Source organism: Cariama cristata, unplaced genomic scaffold, assembly GCF_000690535.1.
Source record: "Cariama cristata isolate BGI_N322 unplaced genomic scaffold, ASM69053v1 scaffold15704, whole genome shotgun sequence".
NCBI lineage: Eukaryota > Metazoa > Chordata > Aves > Cariamiformes > Cariamidae > Cariama > Cariama cristata.
In genome coordinates, this window is record NW_009611380.1 from 22,831 (window position 1) to 50,341 (window position 27,511).

Sequence of the window (27,511 nt, forward strand, 5' to 3'; positions counted from 1 at the left end):
AAAAGTTAATCACATGGTAAGCAGAAAAAATGCTTAATTTAACTGCCATTCATCTTGCATAGCACATGTGTAAAAAAAGACTCAGAGTTACAAGATCAACTTCTAAACTGTATATACTGTTCTTTTAGATTTTGTTGTAAAAATGCTGGTATGTTCCCTTTCGTCCTCCATTCTTCAGGGATCAGTCAATATGCCAAGAAACCATAAAAATTAGTGATTACAGTTGAAACTGGTAAGTCAAAGCTATCCTCAAAACAAACAATAAAGCATATGCAAAACTTACACTATGTATATGCTCTCACTTAAAGAAAAATGCATCGGAACATTTTTGGTACTGTATTATTTCTGGCATTTCCAGAACAGGCACATTCCTCTGCTTATGTGTGTCATATCCACTATCCTGAATGCTCATGAAAAATAGTAAGAATAAAGAATTGCATAGTGTCATGGCATAGAACAGGTTACATCAGAGTTGTTCTCATTCAAGTAGCTTTGCTTGTTTTACCAATGGGGGTATAAAGAAAGAGAATAAGGAGCAAGTGGTCTTTATATCATCATTAAAAGAAATGGCACTTTCAGATCATATGTTTTCCCTGGAGAAAAAACATGATGCAACAAATACATACGATTAAAACATTGTATTTTCAAAACACAATAGAATGATAGCCATAGTTTGATGTGTATTCCATCCACTTTGATAAGAGCTGGAAAATCCAAACCTGTTCAGCTAAGTTAGTTTCTCCTCTAATACTCACCAGCCTTTAGAAAACAATCAGTGTTACACAGTTTAAAACCCAAACACACCTTAAAGAATGCACTAATCACCAGCCAATCTGTAGACTGTGGTAATTAAGTGAATCAAGATCTTCCCCTGAGTTTTGGAATCAGCTCCTTACTCAGCTGCTACATTGTCAACAGCTGGCATGAATACTGGGAACATTTGGCTAACTGGATAATAAGGAGGACAGCCTGTGGTTGGTCCACATCCTACTTCACTGATCTGCTTCAATAAAAAAAAAAATCTCATTATATCCTCCTTTTCTTTTTTGAAAGCAGTAAAAACACTACAAAGATTGGGTTTTCTCTTTTATTCCCTCATTATTTGCAAACAATGTAACTGTACAACTCTCGGATGTTACACGGGCTAGTGTAACTGGACCCCAATTCCCTGTAATTTAATAATGCCTGTTTGCAACACTGATTCATCCCCCACCCATATCACATCTCTCTCTTGGTTTACATGGTAAAAGTTTGCTACTCAGAATATTTTTCTACTTGCTAGCAATTCATCAGCATAAATCACAGTAACAAAACCCCTAAACTCTACTCCCATATAGCTTACTGAAGACAAAATATTCGTGAGATCAAGCTTTCCCCAAACCACAGCTTTGTTACAAGGTAAATTCCAATTATGTTACTAGAGATTCACACAACCAAATGCCACCCACTGTTGCTTTGTTACATTATTTGCATTATGCCCATGCAGCTATAAAATCCTCTCCAGAAATCAATGTAGGAACCCAGCTCTGGTGGTGCAACAAGCTCAAAAGTGGTTTTGTGCATGGTCTCTAGTGGGTCCAACTTCCAGAGGCATCTTTGCCACAGAAGCTGTGGGGAGCAGGCATGTTTATTAGGCAGTCCTCCTCTTTTTCCTTTCAACAGGTAATAAGGAATCCAAAGAACACAGTTTCTCGGATTACAGTCCCTGCAGAGCCACTCAAACCAAGAACAAGTCTGATTTAAAGCCATTACCCTATTATTGTCAGGTATTAATAAAACCCCGAAGTATTTAGGTAAACTCTGAATGCATGTTACATAGTCAGAGCATTCAGTTAGAGTTGTACTTGAAAAACACTGGATTATCCACTGCCTTGCCTTCCAAAAAAAAAAAAAACAACAAACCCTACAACATTTAAAGGGCTGGCTTTTTTCTCCTCTTTGATCAAAACAGCACTGTAACTTTTGAGGCAGCAGAGGATTAGTCCAATGTAATATCATGGTTAAAGCTAAAAACAAACAAAAAAGCTGAACTTTTTTTTTTTTAATCTTTACTGAGACTATTCTCAGACATCTCATGAATTCTAACAAGCATCATGCTATTATCAACATCTGGTAGCTTAGTGGTATGGCAACCCACACTTTTGCCATGAACTACCAAAGAGATGTTGCTGAAAGGCTTTTTAATTTTATGGAACCAGCCTTTCTAAATTATCTAATGTATTTCAGTAACTCACACTTGTATTACATTGTACTTGATTGGGATAACAAGAAACACAGAACAGTATTAGAATTCACATATCATCACCGTTACAGTGAGGGCCATCACTTGTGCATCATTCCTTTGCAGAGAAGGCAATCTAAGCGAAGGTCAAGCCAGCAGGATAAATGTGGCTACTTTCTGGATTTCAATCATGCCAGTCATAAGTAAGCCACCTTTTGAAAGGTAGTTAATCCTTGCTATAGGGGCCAGAATTTAATAGCAGGCAATTGTGGCAGGTAGAAATTACAAATAGCTTTTAGATTATTCCAGTCTTTTATACCCACACACTGTTACAGTGATTTCCAAAAGAATTTGTACTATGACAATAAAGAACAATGTATAATGTTGGGGGAAGAGGAGAGGGAAAATACGTACTTTTTTAAAAGTACATTTTCCAAGTAATGTGTTTTGTAACTTTAAAAACTCACAAGAAAAAAAACTGTTAATGGGTAGCCCTTTCAAAAAAATAAGCTTTTATTTAGAAGAGCTGGTAGAAGAAATGAAACCCTGAATATAATAGATAGTTTAGTACTTTCAGACTCAGAAATTTCCCTCCGATCCACGGAGACACTGACTCTACAGCTCAGGACTTACTAAACAGAGTATTGGAATGACGTGCTTTGGGAATCACTGACAACAAATGCCCAATTACAGGGCTGAAAATATTCTGCCATTATACTCTTTAAAGACTACACAATAAAAAAGGAAAACGAAAACAGAAAGAGTTTTGTTAGGACACTTACAATTACTCTACTACAAGAAAAAGCGTGGCCCAGCAGCACAAGAGGACAGGTTCACATGAGAGAATATGAACTCCCCTCCAGCTTCTTACCCTACCATAGGCAACAGACAGCCTTACCTCAGCAAAGTCCAACTGGTAACAAGAAAACAAGAGGAAAACTGTCAGCAATGTTTTGTGAGAAAACATCATGGAGAATTTCTGTAGAAGATCCTGCTAACAGTCTAAAGCAAAAGGAAAAGCAAGAAGGTGGCATCTTAAGAAAAGAATGAAGGTGGTTTGTGTTCTTTAAAGAAGATGAAATGAGACAAAAGTGGGAAATGCTGTCCTTCCCTTATCCTGAGAACTTAATGAAAGGTCAAGTATAGCCATCAATCAAGATAAGGAAGAGGCAACCAAAGAGATGACCTTCTTTCAGGGGAAACAAGTATGTATCAGATAGCACTTTTACACTGATTTAGTCCTCCTCTGCCTATGTGAGAGAAAAGAGAACACAGTTTCATGCCAGCATTTTGAAAAAAAAAAAAGATTAAAATTTAGCATTTGAGACTGAACAAAATCAGACATGCAAGAATCTAATAAGTCAAAGACTAGCAGCCAAGGAAAAGCTTGCTTCCAAAATTTGTGAGGAGTGCAAGGGAATTGTATTCCTCACCACTCCTGCAGTTTGGCACCTGGTTTAGGAGATGCATCTCCTGCAGCCAGCCACCTTCACTAGTTTGTTACTGATAAACTGCAGGACTCATTACATGCACTTTAAACTTCCTGTTATAAAGTTTGTTGCTTTTCTGAAAGAGAATAATCCATTTTCAATCATGCTTGACCTCATAGTTACAAAATGAATTCCCATATTCCCCTGTGAGTTATGCTTATGATGTCACTTTTGGGATGAAAAATCAGATTGCGAGGAATTGCATCTAAAGTAGATCAAATCAAATATCCCTCAAGAATCAAATGTAACTATAAATATTTCTCAAACACAAGCCTTATAGAGTTACCCTTCGCTGGTCTCAGCCAACAACAGTTCATTTCTATTTCTTGGGCTAGTTTTAAAACATGGAATTGTTTCAATACCACTCTTCAGGAAAAAATATTAAGTTTACCAGCTCTCGAGGTAGAAAGGCCTCCTCCTGACGAGCCACAATCAGACAGACAGTTTCCCCTTGCTTTGTGCTCCTCAGCGTAGCTACAAGCTCTTCCTGGGTCCTGCCAGTGATGTCCCGACCATTCACCTACCAGACACAAAAGAACAGAGGATGTCATATCTATGACTATGACTGTTTTTTGTCACTTTCTCCTCACCTAACACAGGTGCCACTCAGTGACAGAGAGCAAAGAAGAATTAGCAACAGCTCCCACACCATCTCCCCCCTCTTGCCCTGCACAAAGCACTTAACCTTTTTCCCCTCTCATTTTCACCATCTGTTAAAGCAGCTCTGTAGTACTTACCCACCTTGCAGGGGGTTTGTGAGGCTTAATTAGTTTGTAAAGCACTTTGAAGATGAAAAGTACAGAAACAAGACCTAAGTATTAAAACTGTTTACCTTAAGAGCTTTTTGAGGCTAGTAAGTAGAAATAACCCATTAGATATTTAGATTGTAAGTCACAAGATGTCTGAATATTTTAAACAGACAGATTTGAGCAAAAGTTCCTTAAAATGAGCACTTAATCACCTCAATATTAATCAGAGATTTTTGGAGCTGGCTGATGACGCAAGACATGTTTTGTCTCTAAACTGATACATTTATCTGCTTTAAGAATCGAGATGTTATCAGGTCCCCCTTGTTCAAACAAGGGTTCATGGACCCTTGTGAAAGCACCTTTTTCCCAAATCGTGGTGTAAAATACTTGTTGATAAACAATACAAAAGCCATGAGTCTTGGTTTTGTTTGTTTTTTGTTTTGTTTGTTTGTTTTAAACCAAAGTCAAGAAATGTAATTCCATACATCAGTAGTATGTATAAGGAAATAAAATATTTATGCCAAAATCAGTGATCAATACTCAGCAATGCAAATACAATGGATGTTTACCCTAACCTCCAGGATTCTGTCTCCTGACTGCAAACGACCATCTTTTACTGCTGCACCTTTTGGTAAAATATTTTTCACAAAAATCGGACCAGGTCCATGTACTGAAGAATCTCTGGTAACCACAGTGAAACCAAGTCCTTCTGGACCTAGAAGGTCAGATAAAGAATCCCAACATAAGTTCCAACAAGGAAATGATGATAATTAAAAGCAAGTAAACAATGTCAGCAACGTATCACAGACACTCCTTCAGGTTAGCTCTTAAAAAAAGAAAGCAAACAAAAAGCTGTAAACATGAGCCTATTTTCTGCATGGTCTGGAGAAGAATTCTATCAATGTCAGAACATATGCCTAAATCCCTCCTTCAACAGCTACAGATGGAAATACTTTTGGATAGCTCACAATAACACAAAACAAGCAAGAACTCTCATTTTAAAGCATTTACCTTTTCTCTAGGTGCTTTTACTGTCAGCCTTCACATTAATGTCAATAGTCTTTGAAACAAATCAGAGCAATCAGGATTGTTTGTTTATGAGTATAAATATAATTCAGCAGGTTTTACTGAAACTTGGTGACAATGTCACATGATTTGAATGCAAAAACTGCTGACAACATGCTGTTAAGAAAGGACAAAGTGATATTTCAAAGATTCCATTAGTGAAGTTGTTTGCTGCTTGGAAATAAACAACCTCAAGTGTTAACAGATAAGTGTTTTAACAAATAATTACGGAGTAAAATCAGTATTAGCAGGTATTACTTATAAGCCACCAAAATCAACCAGGAATAGCAGGGTCCATAAAAATCTTTTTATATTGAGTAAGATTGCTACCTATGTGATAGTTTTCAGAGATACCACCATGTCAGTATCACATTCCTATCATTTCTAAAAATCTAAATTACTGTTTCAAAATCAAAAGCATTACATCTAAAATGGGGAACATTCTGAAGTAGCTTTTGTTAATGCAAAGCTGAAGAGTTCAGAAGTAAAAAAGAGTGACTTAAGAGATAACAAAAATTAAGAAATGACAGCTTGATTACATTTATTATGTGTTAAAAGAATAAAGTCACAGTTCTTAAAAGGGCCACTTCTAGCATCAAATTTAACTCTCAGCCAAATCAGAGACAGAAATTAAATAGAAAATATAAATGCTAATTGGGATCTGCTTAAGCACATTTTACCACACGTGCATAAACCTATTACTCCATGAAAAGACAGACATCCGCATGGAGCAACAATTAAAGATATACACACAAAATTCGACCTGCTGACAGCTGAACAAATACAGATGGAAAAAAAATGTTTGCAGAAAATAATAAAGTGAAAGACAGGTAAATCTGTGGTCAAATTCTTGAATAACATGAAACAGAGCAGAGTATATTTTTAAACATATCCTTAAAAGAATGTCATAACAGTACTGTGGTCAATTATCAGATACAAATAGAAATAACAGGTCATCAGCACACACTTCAAATTTTTATTCTGTACTTGCAAACAGGTTGAAGCATCTCTTAATATTACATGTTATTAATGAAATACCTTCTGCATAATCACTAACTGAGATGTTTTAAAAATCATTAAGTCTGGATAACATACATCCAAAATTTATGAGAAAGCAGACTGTTGAGAACATTATTGTTAACATTCCTTTATCTTTTGGAAGTTTTGGAACTTTTAAACTGTAAATAACTTGCTTGTACTTTTCATGTTACTAGTTTAGTTAAAAGGTATCACTATAGAGAACATGATACAGAATTAACCATACCATCTCCAAAGACTTACCTTTTTTCAGGTCTATCTTTATTTTCTTTGCATTTTTTTTATTGCCAAAGCCCATAAGAGGAGACAGTGAGGGAGAAGATGACTTTCTACCCACACGTGGGAGGTTGGGGCTCTTAGCTTGTTGTAGTGTTGCCTGTACACCTGCCTCCAAGTTACTTGTTCCAGAAAGATTAATTGATTTCAGAGCAGGTTTTGGATGAACAGGAGGTGGAATCTTTGTTTTTGGAACTCCTTCTTCGTTATCCAGAAAAAAAAGAGGAGCAATAGCAGACTTCTCATATTGTTCTCGATTATATGGAGGAAGGACTTCCAAGATTACACTTTGAAATTTCATTGCTTGACGGAAGATGTCCTGAGCCCTTTAAAAGAAAGGTATGAAAATTCACATAACAAATCAGAAAATCTGGGCAAAGTTTGAAGTTATTGACAGAGAAGAAGACAAAAATTTATCTTAAATGTGAAGAAATAACCTTACCTTCACATCTACAGGGTCCCTTTTCTAAAACACATGCATGAAATAAGGTTTCTAAGCTACAGCATCTCCTTACAGTTCAAGTAGGAACAGCACATCTGTCAGGATTCCTAGGCTGCTATAAAAACATATCAGCCAGAATAAACTAATGAACACAATTCTTCATGTGGAGCCAACAGGAAGGGAAGTTCTGATGGCAAAAGCTCATCAAAAGACTCCTGGAAGTTATAGCGTGGTTGTTTTTTTCAAGTGTTTTTCTATTACATACCTTCTTGTTGGCATAGAGACACACTGAGCACTTATGAGCAATTGCTCTGCTGGATACATCTACTCTGAGCAAGCTCGAGACTCCATTTTTTCTGAGTACCACCTAACTGCCCCTCATATTCCTTCATCATCCCTAATGCAACTCCTGGCTGATTCCATAGCAATATAAAAGGATGAGGGTACGGGATATATGGACATCTTCAGAAGAAATATTGTGGCTGCAAGTGGTGCAATAGAAAAGGACAACGGAATAGGATATACAGACATCAGGAAAAACAGCAAATTGGTGACTGAAAAGGTGCAACTCCTTGTGCGTTTCTACATAAATAGATAGATAAATAGGTAGATATTACTCTCATCTTCCAAGCAGTAAACTCTTGCTAAGGTACACAATGTGGACTTTACTTAATGTCTTTATAGATGTGCTCAATTGCCACACCAGAAACCGTGTTACAGCATTTAATGAAACTACCCCCCTTGAACTGGTAACATGGTAACAATACAGCATTCAGGTTCCCATGCACTGCAAGGCAATTATGACAAGTTGGCCAAAGCAACTGTTCATAAAGTCCTCCCTAGGTTTTTAATAATCCGTAGATTTGGTAAATCAAGACATTTTATGAACTTTGGATTCTAAAGGAACAAAGGAGACAACTCTCTATGCTTTCCTCTCCTACCTTCTGATGAAATGGACTGATTTTCTTCCATACCGCAGAAGACAACTCAAATACAAATGGAAGTAGTAGCTGAAGCACATTTTGGGAATGAAAAAATCAAGAACTTCTGCTTAGCAAAATCAGGTCAAGAGGGGAGGTAATGGCTACATTAATTTTTAAATAAACCATAGGGTTCTTTTGAGAACAATTTACATATCTCCTACCTCTCTGTAGCATGTTTGTCAAAGTCAGTATTGGCTTTTGATTTATACTCAGTTATGCAACAGGAGTCAATGCTGAAAGTACTTCCGAAATAAACATTTTTTTTACAGTGATACAGAAAGGAAGGCACTGCAAATGTCAACATCTTGAATACACATCTACTGCTTTCCCAGATCAACAGAACCGCACAGTACTTCCACCTCGCAGCTGTAGGCAGTGGAAGGGAGGGCTTGTTTCAAGCAGGTTTTTTGCAGCATGAAGACACTGAGGTCAGGAGCAGTCCCAACGGACACTGCTGTGGGGAAGAACCATCTTGGCTACACTGAGTGTATCCGCACCAAGAGTCAGAATAACTGCATTCACTGACAGGAGACACTGCCAGAAGAGAAACCTCAAACTTGGAAAAGAAAGGTAGCAGGGAGAGTGTTGTAAAAGGTATTCTTCCAGCATCACCCTCAAGGGTTAGGTTTCAGAACTGTAACAGCATTGTCCCAGTCTATCTGCAGGGGTTATAGGTTACCTGCTCACCTATAGCCTGTTAACGTTTTCAAGGACAGACCTTACTCTGACCATAGACACCATGGCATGTTCCCAGCATAAGGATGTAATGTCTTAACCAGGTTTCTTTCACACCCCATCTTCATTGTTGCAAGCAGCCACTTGGTCATATGTTACAAGGTAAATTAGTAACTCAGTTTCAGGAGATGAATATTTTAAATATATGAAAGAGAAAACATAAGATCTCCTTCAAGCAAAAAATAGTGGAAATAACACAAGACATCCTGTGGGAAAGCCTAAATGCAGTCTTCAGGGGCAAAATAACTGGCTGCACTTCAAAGAGAAAAAATAATGGATGAAGACATTTACATTTCTTGAGATCCCAAATGTGTACTTTAAAGAAATAAGGGAGTCAATTAAAAGAGGTGCTAGAAACTCTGCAACACAACAGAATGTAATTGAATAGATTAACAGCAAATGAAAAAGCAGACCAACACTCCCGTTATATAAAACCATTATAAACATGGGAATACAGAAAGTAGGCTGCTGCTACTACAGCTGCAGAAGCAGCAACCATCAGGAGCAATACTAGAAAGTCTCTACTGAAAATGGAAAGAGACAGTATATAACAGTCTCTGCTAAGTGTTAAAACAGCTTTTACAAGGGTTATGAAGAAATGGCAATTTGAAATTAGCAAATAGATTTTCCTCTCAACGGAGAATCTGATGACTATTTCTGGGTCAATAGTCATTGGGACAATACTTCATCACATCCATTACAATTACTGCATTTCTGTAACTTGGACTTCTGTCGGGTTAGTACTGTTATGCCACACTGCAACCACACTACTTGTTACAGTAACATAAGGTGACTTAGACCAACTAAATTAGGCTCTGCTCTGAATGACCATTTAGTCACCTCTCTCACCTTCCCAATGACAGAGAGATCATCTAACAAGACTGGCCTCTCTAAACTAACAATTGTCTTTGTAAATATCCAACTCCCAAAACTTTACACAAACTTAGAGAAAGTGAAGTGCCCTGCATTTCTCATTTTGAAGGAATGCCTAACATAGAACTGGAAAGTTTACTGCAGTATGTCCCAAAAATCTAGTAACCTCACAGAAAAATATGCACAGTCCTCCACTCCACCTACACCTCATGGGGTGCTTAAAGCCCCTGGAGATATAGCTACATTCTGAAGAGAACACAAAGGAGACAAATTTGTAGAGAAAAGATCATACACAATTTTGAGAAAAGAGGTTCTGATTCAGGCAAAATCTCATTTGAAAAGGATACATCTTCACCTCAAAACTGCATAGGTGAGGCAACAAACATTTTAATATGATAACAACACTTATGTTCTAATAAAGTTGATATGTAGGAACTTTCCATGGGTGGAAGAGAATAGCACGTACTATATCACAGCAGAACATTTACCACCAAACACGCAGAAAGCAGTAACTCGAAAAGCTATCGGGAAGCAAAAAGCACACCCTCAGAAACAAGGTAATACCTACACTACAGAACTACACTGGTTTTATGAAAACCTATTTTGCAAATATTTATTCCTAACAGTGAAATTACGTATTTAATTCTAGTCTAGAAACCTTGAACATTTGGCTTACTGTTTAGAAAGTTAAGCCTCAACTCCCTTGAGATCTCAATAGGTTTTTGTTATATTATAAACAATCGCTCAGCTGTCTAAACATATGGATTAAAATTAAAAACAAATTACTATTTAATCACTACAGCAAATATCTGTGAAATTTGAGAGGTTATTCTTTTGTGCAACAATGTCACATTAATTCACAGCCAATCAAAGCAACCTGTTAAAGTAACTTGAGACAGATAATAAATGTGGACAGATTTTTAATAAAAGTCCTAAGAGGTGAGACTTACCATTTAGCTCAACTAATCGTAGTTTGACAGTACTAGCATTTTTTTTAAAATGATCAAAAAGCTGCAGCACCAAAAAAAAATAATCTTATTTCATTTGCAAAAGAACATTGAAAAATATGCTGCAAAGTTGACTCATTCTGAAGGTCTTATGAGGAAAAAATAACAAAGAAAATATGGAAAAAAAATAACACAAGAATTAGAAAGTGAAGATAACTACTAAAAAAACTTTATGCTATTTAAATTAAGCACAATAGGTTCACTAAGACTATAAGAAGACTCCTCAATTTTTACCTTATTTGGAGGTTTCAGAAATAAAATTACGAAGTTTCTGCCAGGAATTGATTTTACAGGCATTTTATCTGAAATAAATATTAATCCCTTTGCATGAATCACTTTATAATAAACACAGCATTGTATCAAATCCTGGCTAGTTAAAAGTATCAGTAAACCAGCACTTACTGTGCAAAGGTTTTATCTGTAAGGTCCACATGGTTAATCTTCACAATGCATTCATTTTCATGGAAAAGCCCATCACGCCTAGATCTGCTATTTTCTTCAATATCACGGATGAAGAGCCCCAGCATCCTAAGAGGGGGGGAAAGAAAACTATCCTTATTCTGCTGGTACAAATTTATAGCAACTAAAAATAGATATTAATCTTTACTGTGTATGAGATGAGATAGAGTAGACCATTATGAAGTGCTTAACCTAGAGAAAGGATTTCCAGCCTGCTCTTTAACTAAAAAGCAGGGGATTGCAAGAAACACCAAGAAAAACTGCTAGACACTAATGCTATACTACTTGCTAGAACTTCAGGAAGCATTAAGTCCTGTAGGCCATACTTGGAGAAAAAGAGGAAAACACCTAGGATCTCCCTATCCAGCTAAAAAATTGAATGAAGCTTATGCAATATTTTTCTCCCACTAAGCAAGATGACATTGCTCCAAAGAAAAGCACAAACAGATTAAAAGTAATTTTCTAACTTGACTATAATAAACTAAATGGGCATTAGAATAAGATAAAAATAACCACTACTTCTACATCTGAAAGTCTCTGAAACTTTTCAGTTGCCAAAGCCCCTTGTTTTGATACATGACAGCAATACTATTTATTTACGTGGCAGGAGATCAGCTGAACATCAAAATCTAAGTTTGTTACCAGCTTATGTGCAAATTGAAAACTGAGGTGCAGCACAGAAACTTCTGACAATGTGTTAAGTGAACAAGTGTGGGTGGTGTAAAATTCCAGTGGGGCTCACCCTGCTGGGAGTGCTAGGCTATTTCTGACCTACCTGGAGCATCTTTGTGTTGCAGACCACAACTCAACATAAATATATCCAATGATATCAGTATAATGTCCAAAAAACTTGACAACTGCATGTTTGTGAAGACCTTTCATAATCAAGTTTTATCCCCTAAATTTCCATACCACATCAGCATCAGACAGATGACCTTCAGAGAACACTTTCTATTGGTTATACTCCATAAAATATTAATGTGCAATTTCCAATGCACCAGCACTCCAACCACAAAACAGAATTCTTGTATTTTTTCTCAGATTCATGAGTGCCCCTCATATTTAAGTCCATTCAACAGATTTGCAGCACACCATTAACTATTTCAAATGACAGTATATTCACCATGCATCTGATTTTAGATTTACTGTATAATAAGATCTAAAAACTGGTATTTATGCTATATCAATATACTTCAAGTGAAAACTTGGTTCGTACTGAATATTACTTCTTCAAAACACCTAACAAAAAATTATTTAATCTGTTACATAAAGATTCTCTTGCAACATGTGTTACCCTTCAGTAAAGGATTCAAAGGGACAGCGGTAGTGAGGGGCCACAGCCCTGTTGATGACAAACATCCAACCAGTGGCAATATAAAATCTAAACCTTAGAACTGATGAAATATAATTACATTGACATGCAAACCAATAAAAAGTAAAGAAGTAAAAGAAATTACAAATTAAGGTGGTTGCTCACTAATCCTGTTGTGCTGAAATGCTGCACCCATATAACGAAACAGGATTGCCCACTTGTCTGAAACTTGTTGTGTGTGTTACGTAACTCTGTGGCAGCTTAAATTCATTGCTCTATAACTTTTTTCCACATTATTTTAATGCACTAATAAATTCTAACTTCCTTTCTTAGTATGTAAGTGCAAAAGGGGAAAAATTATTTCCATTAGTTTTGTAGTTCCAGTATAAACTAAGATTTTGTAAATTAATACAATGTTTTAACTACCTCTAGAAAAATTTTGTTCTGCAGCAGCACTAGGCTAAAGCCAGCATTACCTTATTAGAAGATAACTTCACAACTGAAACATCAGACCAAGTTAGTCATGGTCAGTGTGCCCCCATAAATTCTATCTTGTTGCTAACAGAAATAAAAGATGCTTTTCTGTACTTTCTCATGTTACAATGAGTTCAAATTTACATACTAGTCTCAGGCTGCGTTAAGTAAGAGGGACAAACAATTTAAGTCACTCTAGTGTTTTTACAAAGATATTGGTATGGTTCTGCCAAGGGTCATTAAAATTTCACAACTGTCTAAACAAGTAGTCCGCCTATCAAAAACCCTTTTACTCCAACAGATCTCCAAAAGCATTCGTAAATAAGGACATATTAACATGCATGCAATGTAGACCAAGGAACTCCACTTTTTCTCCGTGGAGGTCTTTGAAGGCTGCACTCACAGTGATACTTCAGTACAGAACTGTATTACAGTCACAGTAATTACTGATTTTAATAGCTTGCAATTTCATCATATTTTTTACCTAATGATCTTGAAATACAGTCTACACAGTATCACCTTCATGGCATGCCTATAACAATTGTCTGCATTTCATGATGGGGTAACAAACACAAGTGCCTTTTCTCAAGACAAACAGGCAGCCTGCAAAGCCAAGGACACAACTCAGACCTCCTACAGCGCCCATCGAAGACCAACTTTCTTCTTGAGACAGTGATGCTATTTTTCCAGGCAGCAGCTGGACATCTGTTTTCCCTTTTGTCAAATAAAGCATTCTGAATGAATCTGAGTCCACTTACAAACTCAGATCTTGCCCAAAAAGACCATTTACACACACAGACCTTTACAAGGCAATTTAATCCTTCACATTCTTTGTCCTACATGAAAGTTGACAAGAAACATTTAAGAATTAGACGATTTTTACTTTTGCAATAATTGTCATTGTGTTACAGGCAGCCATTTTACTATAGTGTCATTTATGGCACTAGCAATTTCCAATCTCTTATTCAGGGCTGCCAGTGTCAAATTAAGTCTCTGGCTAAGCCTCTATATGTCAAATTTCAGCCTAGATTTTTTTTTTTTTTTAAACATCCAAGTTACATAGCTTGGAAAACAGTTATAATGAAAATGCTGACACAGTCTTAACTACAGTACATCAATATGAGCATGCTGCTGTAATAGGCTTTTCTGATCTCAAGAGACTATGTTAAATCATTTATAATTAAAGTAATTGTATTGTGACAAAGAAAAGTTCATGGTATAGTGCACATTTTATAAATGCTGTACTACCAAATCTGAAAGGTGGCTTGAAAAACATGAGGCATGACCAGGCAAGCTTTTTTTTTTTTTTTTTTTTTACTTTTTTTGTCTGACATGTCACTAAGGAAGGGTCTGTGCACAGAAATACAATCGGGGGGGAAGGGGGGGGAACCAACACAAACAACAAACCCAAACACAAAAAACCCCCACATAACCAAAACCAAATCCCACACCCACAAAACCAACCCAACACCACAAAAAAAAAAACCCTAACTCCGTAGCCCCCACACCTTTAGTATTACATTATTCTACAGGGAGTCAAGTTTACCATTCAGAGAATAAAACCAGAGGCAATTAAAAGGACACATATGAACAAAGGGGTTAGTATTGTCTTATATGTAACTTACATTAGTAAATATTTTGGAAACAGAAGAGAGTGTCATAGACCAATTTTCTTTCAAGCATTTACTTTCCTTACCATTAAATAACAGGTATTTTAAGAGAACCACAACTGAAATCTTTTCATTCATACACTTCTTGAGCAATGCAGAAAATATCTTACCTTCCACTCAAAGATGAAAAAAAGGGCACTACATGTATTCCCAAGGGTCCACCTTCCCCAGAAATCTCCACAGTTTTTGTCATTTCACTAAAAAAGAGCAGAGAAACATATCTCTCATGCTTCTTCACAGAATTCTCTATGCTAAAAACAAATTCCTGATTGATCGGATAGCAGAAAGGACAGAAAAAAAAATTTGACTCAGAGCTCACTAATACATGAAAATACAATTAAATGTAAAACGGCTTTCAAATTCTTTGATTTTTAAATTAGCATTTGTGTACTTTGAAAGGGAAAGACACCAAGTATTAGACATTTTCCTAAGTCAATCCTTAAGTAAATTAACCAGAATACTAAAGAATAAGCTTTTAAGACAGGAAAGACTTCATCATTTAAAAAAAAAAAAAAAGAAAAAAGAAAAAAGGTGATTCTCAAGGTGCTTTTAATTTAAGCTCCACATGAGCTGCTTCAGTCAATCTCCCCATTTGGACACATTATAAACATGAAGATCACACATTAAGGAAATCAAGTCAGTAAGCAAATTAGTCAAATCATATTTAAATATCTTTATTTCTGCCCTCAGTTGCATAGAACCTCACCAACAAACAAAGAACAAAACAAACTGTAATCAAAAGTGCAACTCAGTTCATTTTATCAGGAAGTTTCCTTCCTCAAACACCATTATCAAAAACCTCTCTATTACCTTTGACATATTTTTGCTATTTCACAGCTATGTACTGTTTCATTTCCTATTATTTTACACTATCAGCCTTGCTGTGACCTTAACTCTATTCTGGGTGATCATAATTTGAAAAGGAAGGTACTTGAATTGTCTAGAATATTAAAAAAAAAAAAAGAAAGAGGAATGAGTAAGGTCTGTATGCTAGCAGATCACATTCCCTCTTTCTATACTAGGTCACATCTTCTGTAACACCCCTTCCCCTCTAATCGTACTGAACATCATCAACACTCAGGAGGATTAGTGGCCATTGGACAACTACTGGGTATTTCCATTTACATTTGAACACTTAACGCACTCAAGCTATAAGAAGCTCTGTGCTTGCAAGTCAATCCTATAGCGTTTACAGAACACGTAAAACTGAACCAAATGGCCACTTTATATACTGCCACGAGTTAAAGACTCAGTCTAACCGATGCAAGTGCAGGTTGCTGTTGAGAAAAAAAGACTTCTGAGCTTTCTCCAAAACCCCTGCAACAGATCTAGTGCGTGCATGTTTGCAAGATGAGAAAGATGACCAAGTTGACTCTTCCACACCACCCCGCCCTCCCCCCAAATGATTCTTTCCTAGTACATCTTACATGTTCCTCTGGGATCAGCTGACTGATCTCACTGACCCATGGTCTTTTGATCATTTGATTTGATGCAAGAATCAGCAGAAATGCACAAGTACACAGGAGGAATCTGTGACCACCCTCGAAGTGGCAACACACAGTTACACCAGATTAGATACAACATAAAAACCACATGGCACAGCTAAGCCCTCTCAGAAGGAGAGCAACTACCGCAAACGATCTCAGACAAATCCTGGTATTGCTTCCTAGTAACACAGGAGTATTGTTTTTTGTTGTTATGAACCTTTACCCAGTTGCATAATGATTAATCAGAAGCAACGTGCCCTAGATACAATAATTCTTAGCTTGGTCAGCTAAATATGGAATAAGATTGGAAAAAAAATTTATACAATTTTCTTTTGATTTCAGAGTTTGGGGTGGGGGGGATGGGGGAGGGTGGTCTGTTGGGAGTTCGCGGGAGGGTTTTTTTTCTAAATTATTCTTCCAAAAAGGCTGACACTGGAACGAATTTATATCCCATAAAAATGAAATTGACAGACACAGAATAATAAACCACCACTGATCCCAAGGTAATAGATTTTCATGTTACTATACCTATAACACAGGCACGATCAACATGCATTTCCATTTGCTAATTTTTTTGTTTCATGTATTCCCCTTTCTTCATGAATCAAACAGGGAAATCCTGACAAAAATATTCCTGTAATTTTTTTTAGAAACATTTTTTTCTAGTGAAACTGGTCAGAAAAGGTAATCAGGGTGGTTACCAAAAATGCATGCATAGGAAATTAACTCATCTTTCAGTTCCATCTTCTACTTCCTCCAATTCTCTTAACAGACAAAAAAAAAAAATAAAATTAAAGGGCTACTTTTATTGTCTTTTGAACTTCTACAGAATCAAAACATAAGAGCAAACAAAGTAGCCAAATCCTATAGATCCAGAAGATCATCAGTAGTAGTGAACAGGCTTTCATTTGTTCAGGGAAAATTTCAGTAAATCACACTTGTCCCCAGATTACCCCATGTTGCTGAAGTACTCCAGGAACACAAGTACTTGTATTCCTAAGCAACTGTAAAATACAGCAGGACTTTTTTTGAGAGCTATCACAATAGACAGGTTAGCTATCATATTAAATCAATGCACTTACAGTTATAAGTAGGCTCACAGGCAAAGAAAACATACGAGTTTATTTCTAAATCTAACATGACATCTACACACCAGGAAAAACAGGTTTCTTTGTGAAAACAAATAGCCCACATGTACACTGCATGTTACTTTTTAAAACATTGTGGCACATCCGAAAAGTTATGAATGTCCTAAAGCACCAAATACCCAGAATAAGAGCATGCTTGGTTTTATATCTATCTATCTATAAGGTACTTTAGAATTTTATTTTTAATCAAAAATCTGAGTCAGAATAACTGTTCATGCTCAAACAAATGTGATTCATAGTTACATCTGAGAAGAAACTGCCCTTCAAAACAACTTTAATAGATCTTTGAGGATATATTATTTATATATTATACCCATGAAAGCTTGACCGTTAAAAAAAAAAAATTAAAAGCAGAATATCTGGGATTCAGCTTTTTTTTGTTGCATAGGAATGTCAGAGACTTGGAAAAATTTGACATCATTCACTCATGCTGTCCATCTTCCAGCAGGTTTAATCTGCCCAGAACAACAGCTGAATTCCAGCAGTGTACCACACTGGCTTACAGTTTACACTATACTGGAGAGAGTATTCAGGAATAGGGCACGAATGAATGAGATCCTAAACAGGATGAGCTTTAAGAATACTAATTACTAAACTCCACAGGCACAAGGGACACCAAGGTGCTGGGACTCTTCAGTTTGACAGTCAAGTTAAAAAAACTGAAAGAAAGGGTGGGAGAATACAGAATGGCTTTCCACTGCTTGTTGATAGCTACAATATTGACAACAGAGAGAGTAATTTATGGATTTTCTGCAATATTCAACACATTTAAAAAACAAACCAACCCTGCAAAACAGGAAAAAACTAAAGTCCGAAAGTTAGTAACCTACTAGTGACCTACTCCTATTTCAAATCTCCCCTATACGTCTTAAATACATTTTGCAGTAAAAGAAAAAACAACTCTGGCTTATCAGGTCAGTATAAAGGACCTGCAGTCCAATTGCTAGCTGAGGATGAGAGGCTGGGAGCATTGGTGAGTAACGCACAAAAGATGCCCTCAGTGTGCTACACTGCTAGTATCTCCTGCCTGTTCTTCAAGGAACAGAGCTCCTACCTCAGCAAATGCTGTGTTTACTGAGTTTGCCACACAATTTCTACAAATACACAGATACATTCTTACAGCAATCAAAATAAGTGAACTTTTTAAAAAGTATTTATCTCGGTGAAATTTACAGAACTGCAGGGTTCACCCCAACTAGAAACACAGCACTCAGGCCTCTTCAAATGCACACTGGCATCTCCCTTCCCCTCCCTGCTCTAAAGGTGCCTCAGAGGTCTCTGTGAAAAGTGAACACCTGCCTAGCATGACCTGATTGTGGCATCCAAGACCACATTCAACATTGTACTATTGATTTTTAACCTGAAGCAGCTGTCATCATTTACTATTTAAATTCTCCATTGCTTGGTGTTTATTGATTTCTGCCAGATTCTTTACAGTCTATCACATTTGTCAGAAAGGCTTGCCATGTATATTATTAAAAATGTTGATGAGTACAGTTTAGCAAAGAGAGAGAGAGAAGATGTATGCACATGAGCAGTAAGTATGCACAGCACTCCATTTGTAACATGGAAAGTAAAATTTAAATGGAGTGCCCCACATTCAGCGATGCACATTCAGTGGTGAATCAGTCTGATCTTCAGATTGGCAGTGCTGTTGAATACTATAGCTCCCTTTCGTGAAAACCGTTTCAAGAATTCGCAGTTTGTCAGTCATGCAATGGGAAAATATGTTAGCTGAAAGCTTCTCTGCAAACTACCCAATAATACTGAAGAACTAATCTGAACCCCCGAGCACACAGATGCTTAAGAGGGACCTCTCTCCAGAAATAAATGTTTTGAAGGAGTTTTGCAGCAGGACTTGGTTTGCTAGGGTGCTTTGACCTTCCCCAATTACAAACACTAGGAGAATCTTGGAAGGATTTCTCTTGGAGAATACAGTAGATGCAGCCTAAAGCGGATTAATTGTTTTGCAACATACTGAAGACAGTATCATGGAAAAAGCTGCTTTCTGCATGGGTTACTGGGCAAAACTTGTCATCATGTGTACATCACAAGAATCTACTGCCTGAGTAAATTTACTATTCCAATGGCATATTCTTTTGCCCATTTAGTCTTACTCAACACTTGCACGTAAGTCTTCAACCCAAGCACAACATGATGAAGCAAAAACCTTTGAATAGGTTATTGAATTCCTCATATGTTTTTTTTTAAAAGTACAGATTAGAAAACTGCTGTATCTGGAAAAAAAAAAATCTCTTTGCACAGGATGCCAATGTTTCCCTTGCAAACAGAAAAGCACAGCTGATATTCTGAACATGCTTTGTGGTGTCTTTATTGACCACAGCCAAGTAAAAGGCAAAGGAAATGTCACTCAGATGTAGAGAGCTCACAGATGAAGCTATTAAGCTGCACTTCCTTGCTTGTGCTCCACCTGCGCCTCCAGCCCCACCAGCCAACCCTGCTGTTCCAGGGGAGGAGAGCATCCATTAACAAGCGCTGCTGACGTTTGGTAGAGAGCACGGGCCTACAGGCCATGTCAAGTTCCTAAAGAGAATTTTAAAGAGGAAGCATGCACAGATTTATTCAAATAAAGAGGGTGATGAATCTGTCTACATACTTCTTTCGTGCATTAAAACAGTACGGTGGCTGATGGTAAAGTATTTGTACCCATTCTTCCAGAGCTGCTTCCAGGGTAGCCAGCTCAACTAAAACTTCCCACCCACCTCCTACCCCATTTCCACACTTTTCCTTCCCTCTTTTAAACTAGATGCTCAAAGCTCTGATGAAAATGTCTTGAAAGCCCCAAAGAAGAAACTGTATCTCAAGATGTTAAATAGCATGAACACACTCAAATGACGAAAATCTGAGCAGTATCTAAATATGGATGGAGAGCACCCTACAAGGAGAGGAGAAAGCAACTGAACATGCAGAGTCAAGGAGGAGCTTTCCAGGCATAGTTAAGGAAACTGCTCACTATTTTTTAGAGGAGACAGACACATTGCAGCTGCTCCATTCTACACAAAACTAAACAAATTATCCACAAAGTTTAAATATTTACTATGAAATAATGTCAAAATCTTCCACTTTCAGGTTTGAAGGGGTAATCAATCACCTTCTCCTAACTAAAATGCGTTAATCTAGTAAAGACACTATGGTAATTCAGATTTTCTTTCCTCCACTAAAATTAGTTATCACAAGATTAACTGTCTAAAGGTTTAGAGAGAAACCAGACAGCCTGCAGGCACCAGGGTTTTGCTATTAAGCTAAACACTCACTTCCAAACAGATTCATGATTACTGTTCCTTAACACAGTCATTTTTACTAAGAAAAGCGAGGTTTTGAAAACCAGTATAGTGTGCTAAGGGATTCAAAATTAAAGGTTGCGACAAATTTCCACCTGACTTCTCCAGAGTATCAAGACCTTGCTGTTACTTTCAAAATCTTTCAGTGCTAGTCCAGAACATGAAGGAAAGCAAGGAAAAATATCAAACTTTATACAATGAAGGCATTAGCTTGGCTTCCTTTACTCTAAAATCATCTTTACTAGGAAATAAATTTTAAAAAAAAAAAGAAAAATCCACCTTCAGAAACTACAAGAGGATTGTTTTTAGTCCTGTCTTTATTTATTCCATTAAAAAAAACATGCTTATGACCCAATGTTTCAAGTCTCTCTCCTAGCAAAGTTCAACTCTCAAAAGATCAAATTAAAATTTTCCAGACTTCTGAGGGACAGAGTCCTGAAAAGTTTCCCAGTATTTCTGCAGTTAGATGTTTTAAGAGAATCCAGGCAAAGAAATTTCCTTCCTATTAGCTTCTCAATAGAAGAGCTAAAAACCTTCCACACTGCCATTCATTTCATTTACCCAACATGCAACTAATTTTACCTACTGAAATCAGTGAACTGATTTTCTTCAAATGGAACAGTTCTCGTACTTCAGTGAGAAATACAAACCAAGCCAAGCCTGAAGCCTTTAACTTCAACTGACTAGGCTTCATAATCATAAATTATTGATCATGGTAGTCTTTTTTTCTGCTTCCCTCCGAAATACCCATTATTGGCTGTCGTTAGAGAAGGGACACTGACCTCAGACAGTTTGGTGCTCTGATGAGAAGGCTCAGACAATTTTCTTAGGTGACTAGCTGCTATTTTGCTTAAGTGCTATAGGTCATAATGATTACCGAACTCTGACAGGAAGGAATATATTCTAGTGAAAGCAGCAGGGACAACAGTGGTTTTCTTTCTTCCATAGCATGGAGTAGCTCACAATTAGGCTGAAATATTAGTTTTATTAACATCGCTTAACTTAACATGGCTTATTTAAATGAAGGCTTAAGGTATCATGACTCGGTGGTCCTTCATGGCCCTAACATATTTGCAACAAGAAAGATAGCTGCACAAATCAGAATTATAAATAACACTTCCTTTCAGAAAGAACAGTGTAAAAGGAGTCAAATTACATATTAAGATGCTAGTTTTACGACTTGTGGAAAAAACCTGTTTTATTATCTAGTATTATTTTATCAATAAAACCTTCTTTAGTTATAGTCAAATTAAGATACCAGTAAGACAGATAAATGGTCTCTAACAACTCATTATTTTCCTATTACTCCTAAGAAAAAACCTGTAACTCCTAATGAAAAAAAAACTTTATTTTTTTGTGCTTTTTTTTTTTTGGGGGGGGGGAAACACAATCCACTTTTAAGGAAAAATCCACACAAGAATCAAAATCATTGCCTTAAATTTTAAGTTCTTTGACTTTTCAAATTCCAGTGAATGTCACAGAAACGTCAACTAACTTTGCTTTACGAAATAACGTGTTCTGAATTCCTCTGAAGTTCAGTGTTTGAAATTAGAATGTATTACAAATACTTGAATATAATTCACAATTTTGAGGAAAAAAATCCTCATATTACTCATCTCAACACTTGCAGGCAAAATAGTGTTTTTTAAAATCTCCTCAGGACACAAGAAGCACAAGCAAGGTATATTTTAGTAGAATTACTTTACTGGGACTCTGCATTTAAAGAAACACTGTTCCTTTCTCTTATTTTGGTTTGGTTTTTTGGGTTTTCTTTGTGACTTTGGTTGGTTTGTTTGGTTTGGTTTGGGTTTTTTGTTTGTTTGTTGGGGGGGGAGGGGGAGTGGCCAATGTTTCTCCTTAATGCATCAATCTCCATCCAGATTAAGAGAACTCATTTTATCTCCAAAAAAATCACAACCAATGCAGAAAGGTTCTTAGGAATACCTTGTTCTGGCCAGCTTTCCCTCTGCTCCCTGTCTGTTCAACACTTTGATGCTCAGGCATCAATTCAGTGGGCCCTCAATCTATATTCTTTACCACGTCTCCTTCCACACTCCCCTGTCAAGACAGTTTGCAGAATTCAGCAAAAATCCTAAAAGATGTTCAGAAATCTATGCTTATTATCAACTGTTTGCAACATGCCAGAGAAGACGTGGCCATTTCAGAAAAACTGATACCTCTGAAAAGTATCACATAGGTCTTTCTCATTGTCAGTGTTTCCAATGGCCACCGAAATTAGGTTATAAAGATTAAAAGCAAATGAGTATCACAACCTTCTTCTGAAGAATCCCAAATGCAAGCAATGACTTGTTTAACTCAAAAAACAATAATACGCTCTCAGAAAATTCCTGAGAGGACTTAGATGATCAAAAACACCCTAGCAAAAGCATAAGGACAACAGTAAATATGTGAGTATAGCATGCACAGAGCTTGATTAATTCCCATTACAAATTAATGGATCCAGAGACAAATGAGTGCATATATTTGGTGATGCATAATAATCATCTCAGATGAAACAAGCTGTAGAAGTCTTTAGCAACATTCCATAAAGAGAACTTTAGCATTAGCAACTAAACTGACTAAGTTCTATAGCTGCATAATGACCACTAATCCATTCATCTGTAACTTAGAGGTCTGGCAGCTGTACAGAAAGTTGGAAGAGCACTCCGGTTCCTTTTCATGATGAGACCATTCTAAAAATATGTATCAGTACCAGCAGGCAAGAGAAGAAACTACAAAATGGCATACAAAGTAGGTGACAAGAAGGCCCCCAAGAGGGAGGAAAAATACAGACAAGTTTAAAAGCACTACCTTACCAAGACAAAAAAAAGAATCTCCCATAAAAGAAACAAAATTACGACTCAAAGAACAAGAAAAACTAAGAAATTATCTCTCTGGCATAGAAAAGACTAATTTTTTATCTGCTCTAAAAGGAAAGGTGATCCTTCTAGCAAAATCCTGGCATGGCCCAGAAGACCACCAAAGTTACAAGTCCCTGCTCTTGCAAACTTCCACACAAGCTTTTGGTATATAACTTCGTGCCTCTTTCCCAGGCCTCATGTAGGTACAATGTGAATATTAACATTTGTTTTTTTCTCAGGTGTTTGCGAGGATAAATGCTCTAAGATTAAGGCATGCAGATACTGTTTATTTCATGGTTTTTATTTTATATCACTTTGGCAAACAACTATAAGCTGTAGAATTGTAGCAAATGATTATTTGCTATCATCAAAATTGAAACAAATTGATTTTTTAACATTTTAGCTGTCATGCAGAAGTTTGCCATACAACGCTTGTTAATTTCATTATACAATATGCTATGATACCACTACAGTTCTGCGACAAACACAAGATACTGGACAAAGGACTGAATTCCTTTGCTTACTCAAAAAGATGACTTCAGCACAACCTGAATCACCACAACCTGAATCACCAGTCAAACCTGAAATTAAGGCTTATGGTGGGACAGGAGAATAGCAGCATGGAAACATTTTGTTCTAAAATTGCCAGGTCAAATCCTCTATTACCTCCACTGAGGATCTGACTGACCTACTTTGTGACACTATATTGCAGCCTGGCTTGTTAATTTTGATGTAACAAATGTAATCTGCAAAATTACTTTTTTCAGTTCATTTCAACCATTTAAAATTCTCCCTGTGATTTCAGGAAGAATAAACCCCGAAGTTCATTATTTCCTCTTGTTTCAGCTATGCTGTCCTCAAATTTTACTCTACTGGCTTCCAACATAGATTACCAAAGTTTCACTCAAAATTTAGACTGGTCAAAATAAAAGTTATTTCCCAAACTATGAATGTGACCACTACCACACTGAGTTACAACAGCAGTGGCCATCTCTGGTTTGTTATGGATGAAGGGAGGAAAAGGATGCATTCCATCGGACTACTCCAGTGAGGTAAAGCACAGGGAAATACTGCAAATATTGGCTATAGTTTTCACAGTGTATAAATATAGATATAAAATCCACTACAGGATATAACAAAGTAATAACCTTACCACCCAAAAACAGAGGTGATATTTTAACTGAAAAAGATCATTTTAGCATTATATGATTCAGCTGACTGGTTATTTATTGCGATATAACACGCTACCTAAAAACATTCTCTTAAGACATTAAATATGTGCAGGACTGAGTAGAAAGCAAAAATAAGAGTATACAATAGTAGTGTATTTCCTCCCTTAGCCTTATACTATGAACACCACAATAAAATAATTCATATTCAACAACGAGGGTAAAAGACTGTCATGCATAAATATGCTTCAGTATGTGAATCGAGTGCATTTTTAGGATAGCAAAGGGACGAGGAGGAAGAGATCATGATGATGATGATGATCACAATGCAGATTCACAGGTGCAGCTGGAATGAGAAGTCAGTCTTGCCTTGCATGTTGACAAACCATGCTTAAGTGAGCACCGAACAGAAGGTGTTCCTACCTGACAGGGAGCCGGGCCCTCTGAGCCAACAATAGTTCTGTGGGTCCACTGAGGTTCATCTCCCCATCCTGAAAGGATACTTGGGAAGCACCCTGTTGAAAGATTTCAAAGAACATTTTGAAACTACGTACATACTTATGCTTATACAACAATGGCTGGATTTGTATTTTTGAGTCAATACTTGGAAGAGAAAACAAGTCGTAAGTAACATCATCTCACTGACAGCAAGGACCAAAAGACCCATTCTGTATGCAGTGTATGTGAGACAGCATTCAGAGAAACAGGAGGGTATCTAAAGTCCTGCTCCTCACACCAGAGTCCCACCATGCTTCCAACTGGAGAAGCTCATGGTACTGCTTCCTTGTCTGCCTGTCTAACCTGAATGTCACTCCTTCCCATCCTGAGCCACCTCCTTTCTCACAATAGATTCCATAGACCTTGGATAAACCCAATGGCTTTTTTTCTGCTCTTTCTATCCCTTAGTTGCATTTATCTGGTAAAAACATATTTTCACAGTAACTTCACAGAAAAAGAAATTACGTAACCATTTGGCCAATGCTAAAACTCTTAAAAACTATTACTTAACTTTCTTTTGTGATCCTTAGACTCTTAATGTTTGCATTTTTGTCATACTGGAAAAGGAAAAGAAGTACCAATGAGATAAGACCACTGTCAGCAGGTGATATATTAGCTGTAACGTACAGTACTTTATTGCGACCCTTATGACAATAATGTAAACAGAGCAAAATCTGTAACAAAGCCCTTCTTTGGAAAGGTCACTTCTGTCAACTCTGCAACAGGAATACAGCTGGAAGACATAAATCTTCAGCCGTCAACACACTAAGAGAATTCAATTCAGAGCTTGATCTTAACTAGATAAAGCCTAAAGTTAATAATTATTTTTTCTGTTGTTGCACTGGTACAGTTTTCCAGTGTATACACTTGCCATACCAAGTTGTCTCAAGCCAAAAGGTAGCAATGTTATAAATTAATTCCAAAGAATAAAGCCAACTAGATAGAGCTTTTATTGAAAATTAAATTGCCTACACTGTACATCAAAACTTCCAATTTCTCTCAAAAAGATGGCTTCAAAGGTTTGGTGTTTTCAGTCCCTCAAAGATTTGTAGAGCTTATTGTCAAGTTTATAAGTATCAGGAGAGTTGGAGGTGAGAGGGTGTTGCTTTGCGTTTTAAAAAAAGAATCATGACCAGCCTTGCAAGCAAACCCTTGGAATATAAATCAAGCTGGATCCCCTTTTGGTTCACACACCATTTTTGAACCTATAATATTGGTAGCAATTCTCTTTATTTGTTAACCAGAGCACAAGCCAACAGACTTGGCTTCCACTGTAAGACCAATATAGCTCACCGAAAGCAAACTTCTATCACTAATGGAAGAACTATTTTAAAAAACATGTATTGAGTACACGCCATGTCTTCCAATCACTTTTCACAGTGGAACCAAGTGTCAAGGAGCAATTTTTGTTATATGAAGCACATTCCATACTAACCTTTTAAATCAGGAACTCAACCTCAAGCAGTGCATTAGCAACAGACATCTGACACACAGCCTTCATATGTTGACTTAATCTTGAAGAAAAGATAGTGCCTTGGTAGCAACAGATGCCAGAAGCAGTCAAACCTCTTAACAATAATGCTCCCAACAAAGCCAACCTCATTTAGCTAACCACTGAAAACACTGGTGCTACAAAGGTTCTTCTTTTTGGAAGGCTGAAAACAGCCAAGTCACAAGCAGATTTTCAGTTGTGAATTAACAAGACTCACTCTTCTTCCAGACACTGGCTGCAAGACAGTGCTGCTCAGTGCATGACAGAGAACTTGGTATTCATGCCTCAGAACTGGTTTGCTATTTAAAGCCTCCCTTGCTATCTACACAAGTCTGCATAAGCTATGTTGTTTCTCTATTTCTGGGCTTTTGGTTACTGTTGTTCTTGCTGTAGTAAGGTTACGTCCATAATTGTCCTCCATCTCTACTTCTTGGGAAACAGATTTCACAGCAATGACAAGTACTGACGTGCAGAACACAATCTCATCTCCCATTTCTGTTGACTGATTCACAGATTTTAAACCACAAGGAACCATTTTTTGATCAACAAGTCTAATCTCACACTTAGATTTCAGTGACACACCACAACATTGGTAAGGGCACAGTTACGCCCCGAGATAAGAGGGTCTTACAAAAAGATGGCAACCAACACCTTTCTTTTCTGCTAAATACCAGACCGGCAAAAAGTGTCTTGAAGCTGGAGAAGAGGGTTACTCTACCCCTGAAGGTATCAGACCTTCAGTAGAGGTTTTCAAGAACAG

At 37.0% G+C, this 27,511-nt stretch overlaps 1 protein-coding gene across 1 annotated transcript in view; it reads right to left on the reverse strand.

Annotated features, from left to right (window-relative positions):
• Positions 1-27,286, reverse strand: part of PARD3B (par-3 family cell polarity regulator beta) — a gene marked incomplete at its 3' end in the record, with an annotated part of 46,710 nt that extends 19,424 nt beyond the window's left edge. Inside the window, exons 1-7 of the mRNA XM_009698241.1 lie at positions 27,128-27,286; positions 25,185-25,276; positions 14,905-14,991; positions 11,282-11,407; positions 6,807-7,165; positions 5,036-5,175; positions 4,103-4,231 (exon numbers count right to left, since the gene is read on the reverse strand). Of these exons, the coding sequence (XP_009696543.1) occupies positions 4,103-4,231; positions 5,036-5,175; positions 6,807-7,165; positions 11,282-11,407; positions 14,905-14,991; positions 25,185-25,276; positions 27,128-27,286 (1,092 nt within the window). The remainder of the gene's footprint in view (positions 1-4,102; positions 4,232-5,035; positions 5,176-6,806; positions 7,166-11,281; positions 11,408-14,904; positions 14,992-25,184; positions 25,277-27,127) is intronic.
• Positions 27,287-27,511: the final 225 nt, after the last annotated feature.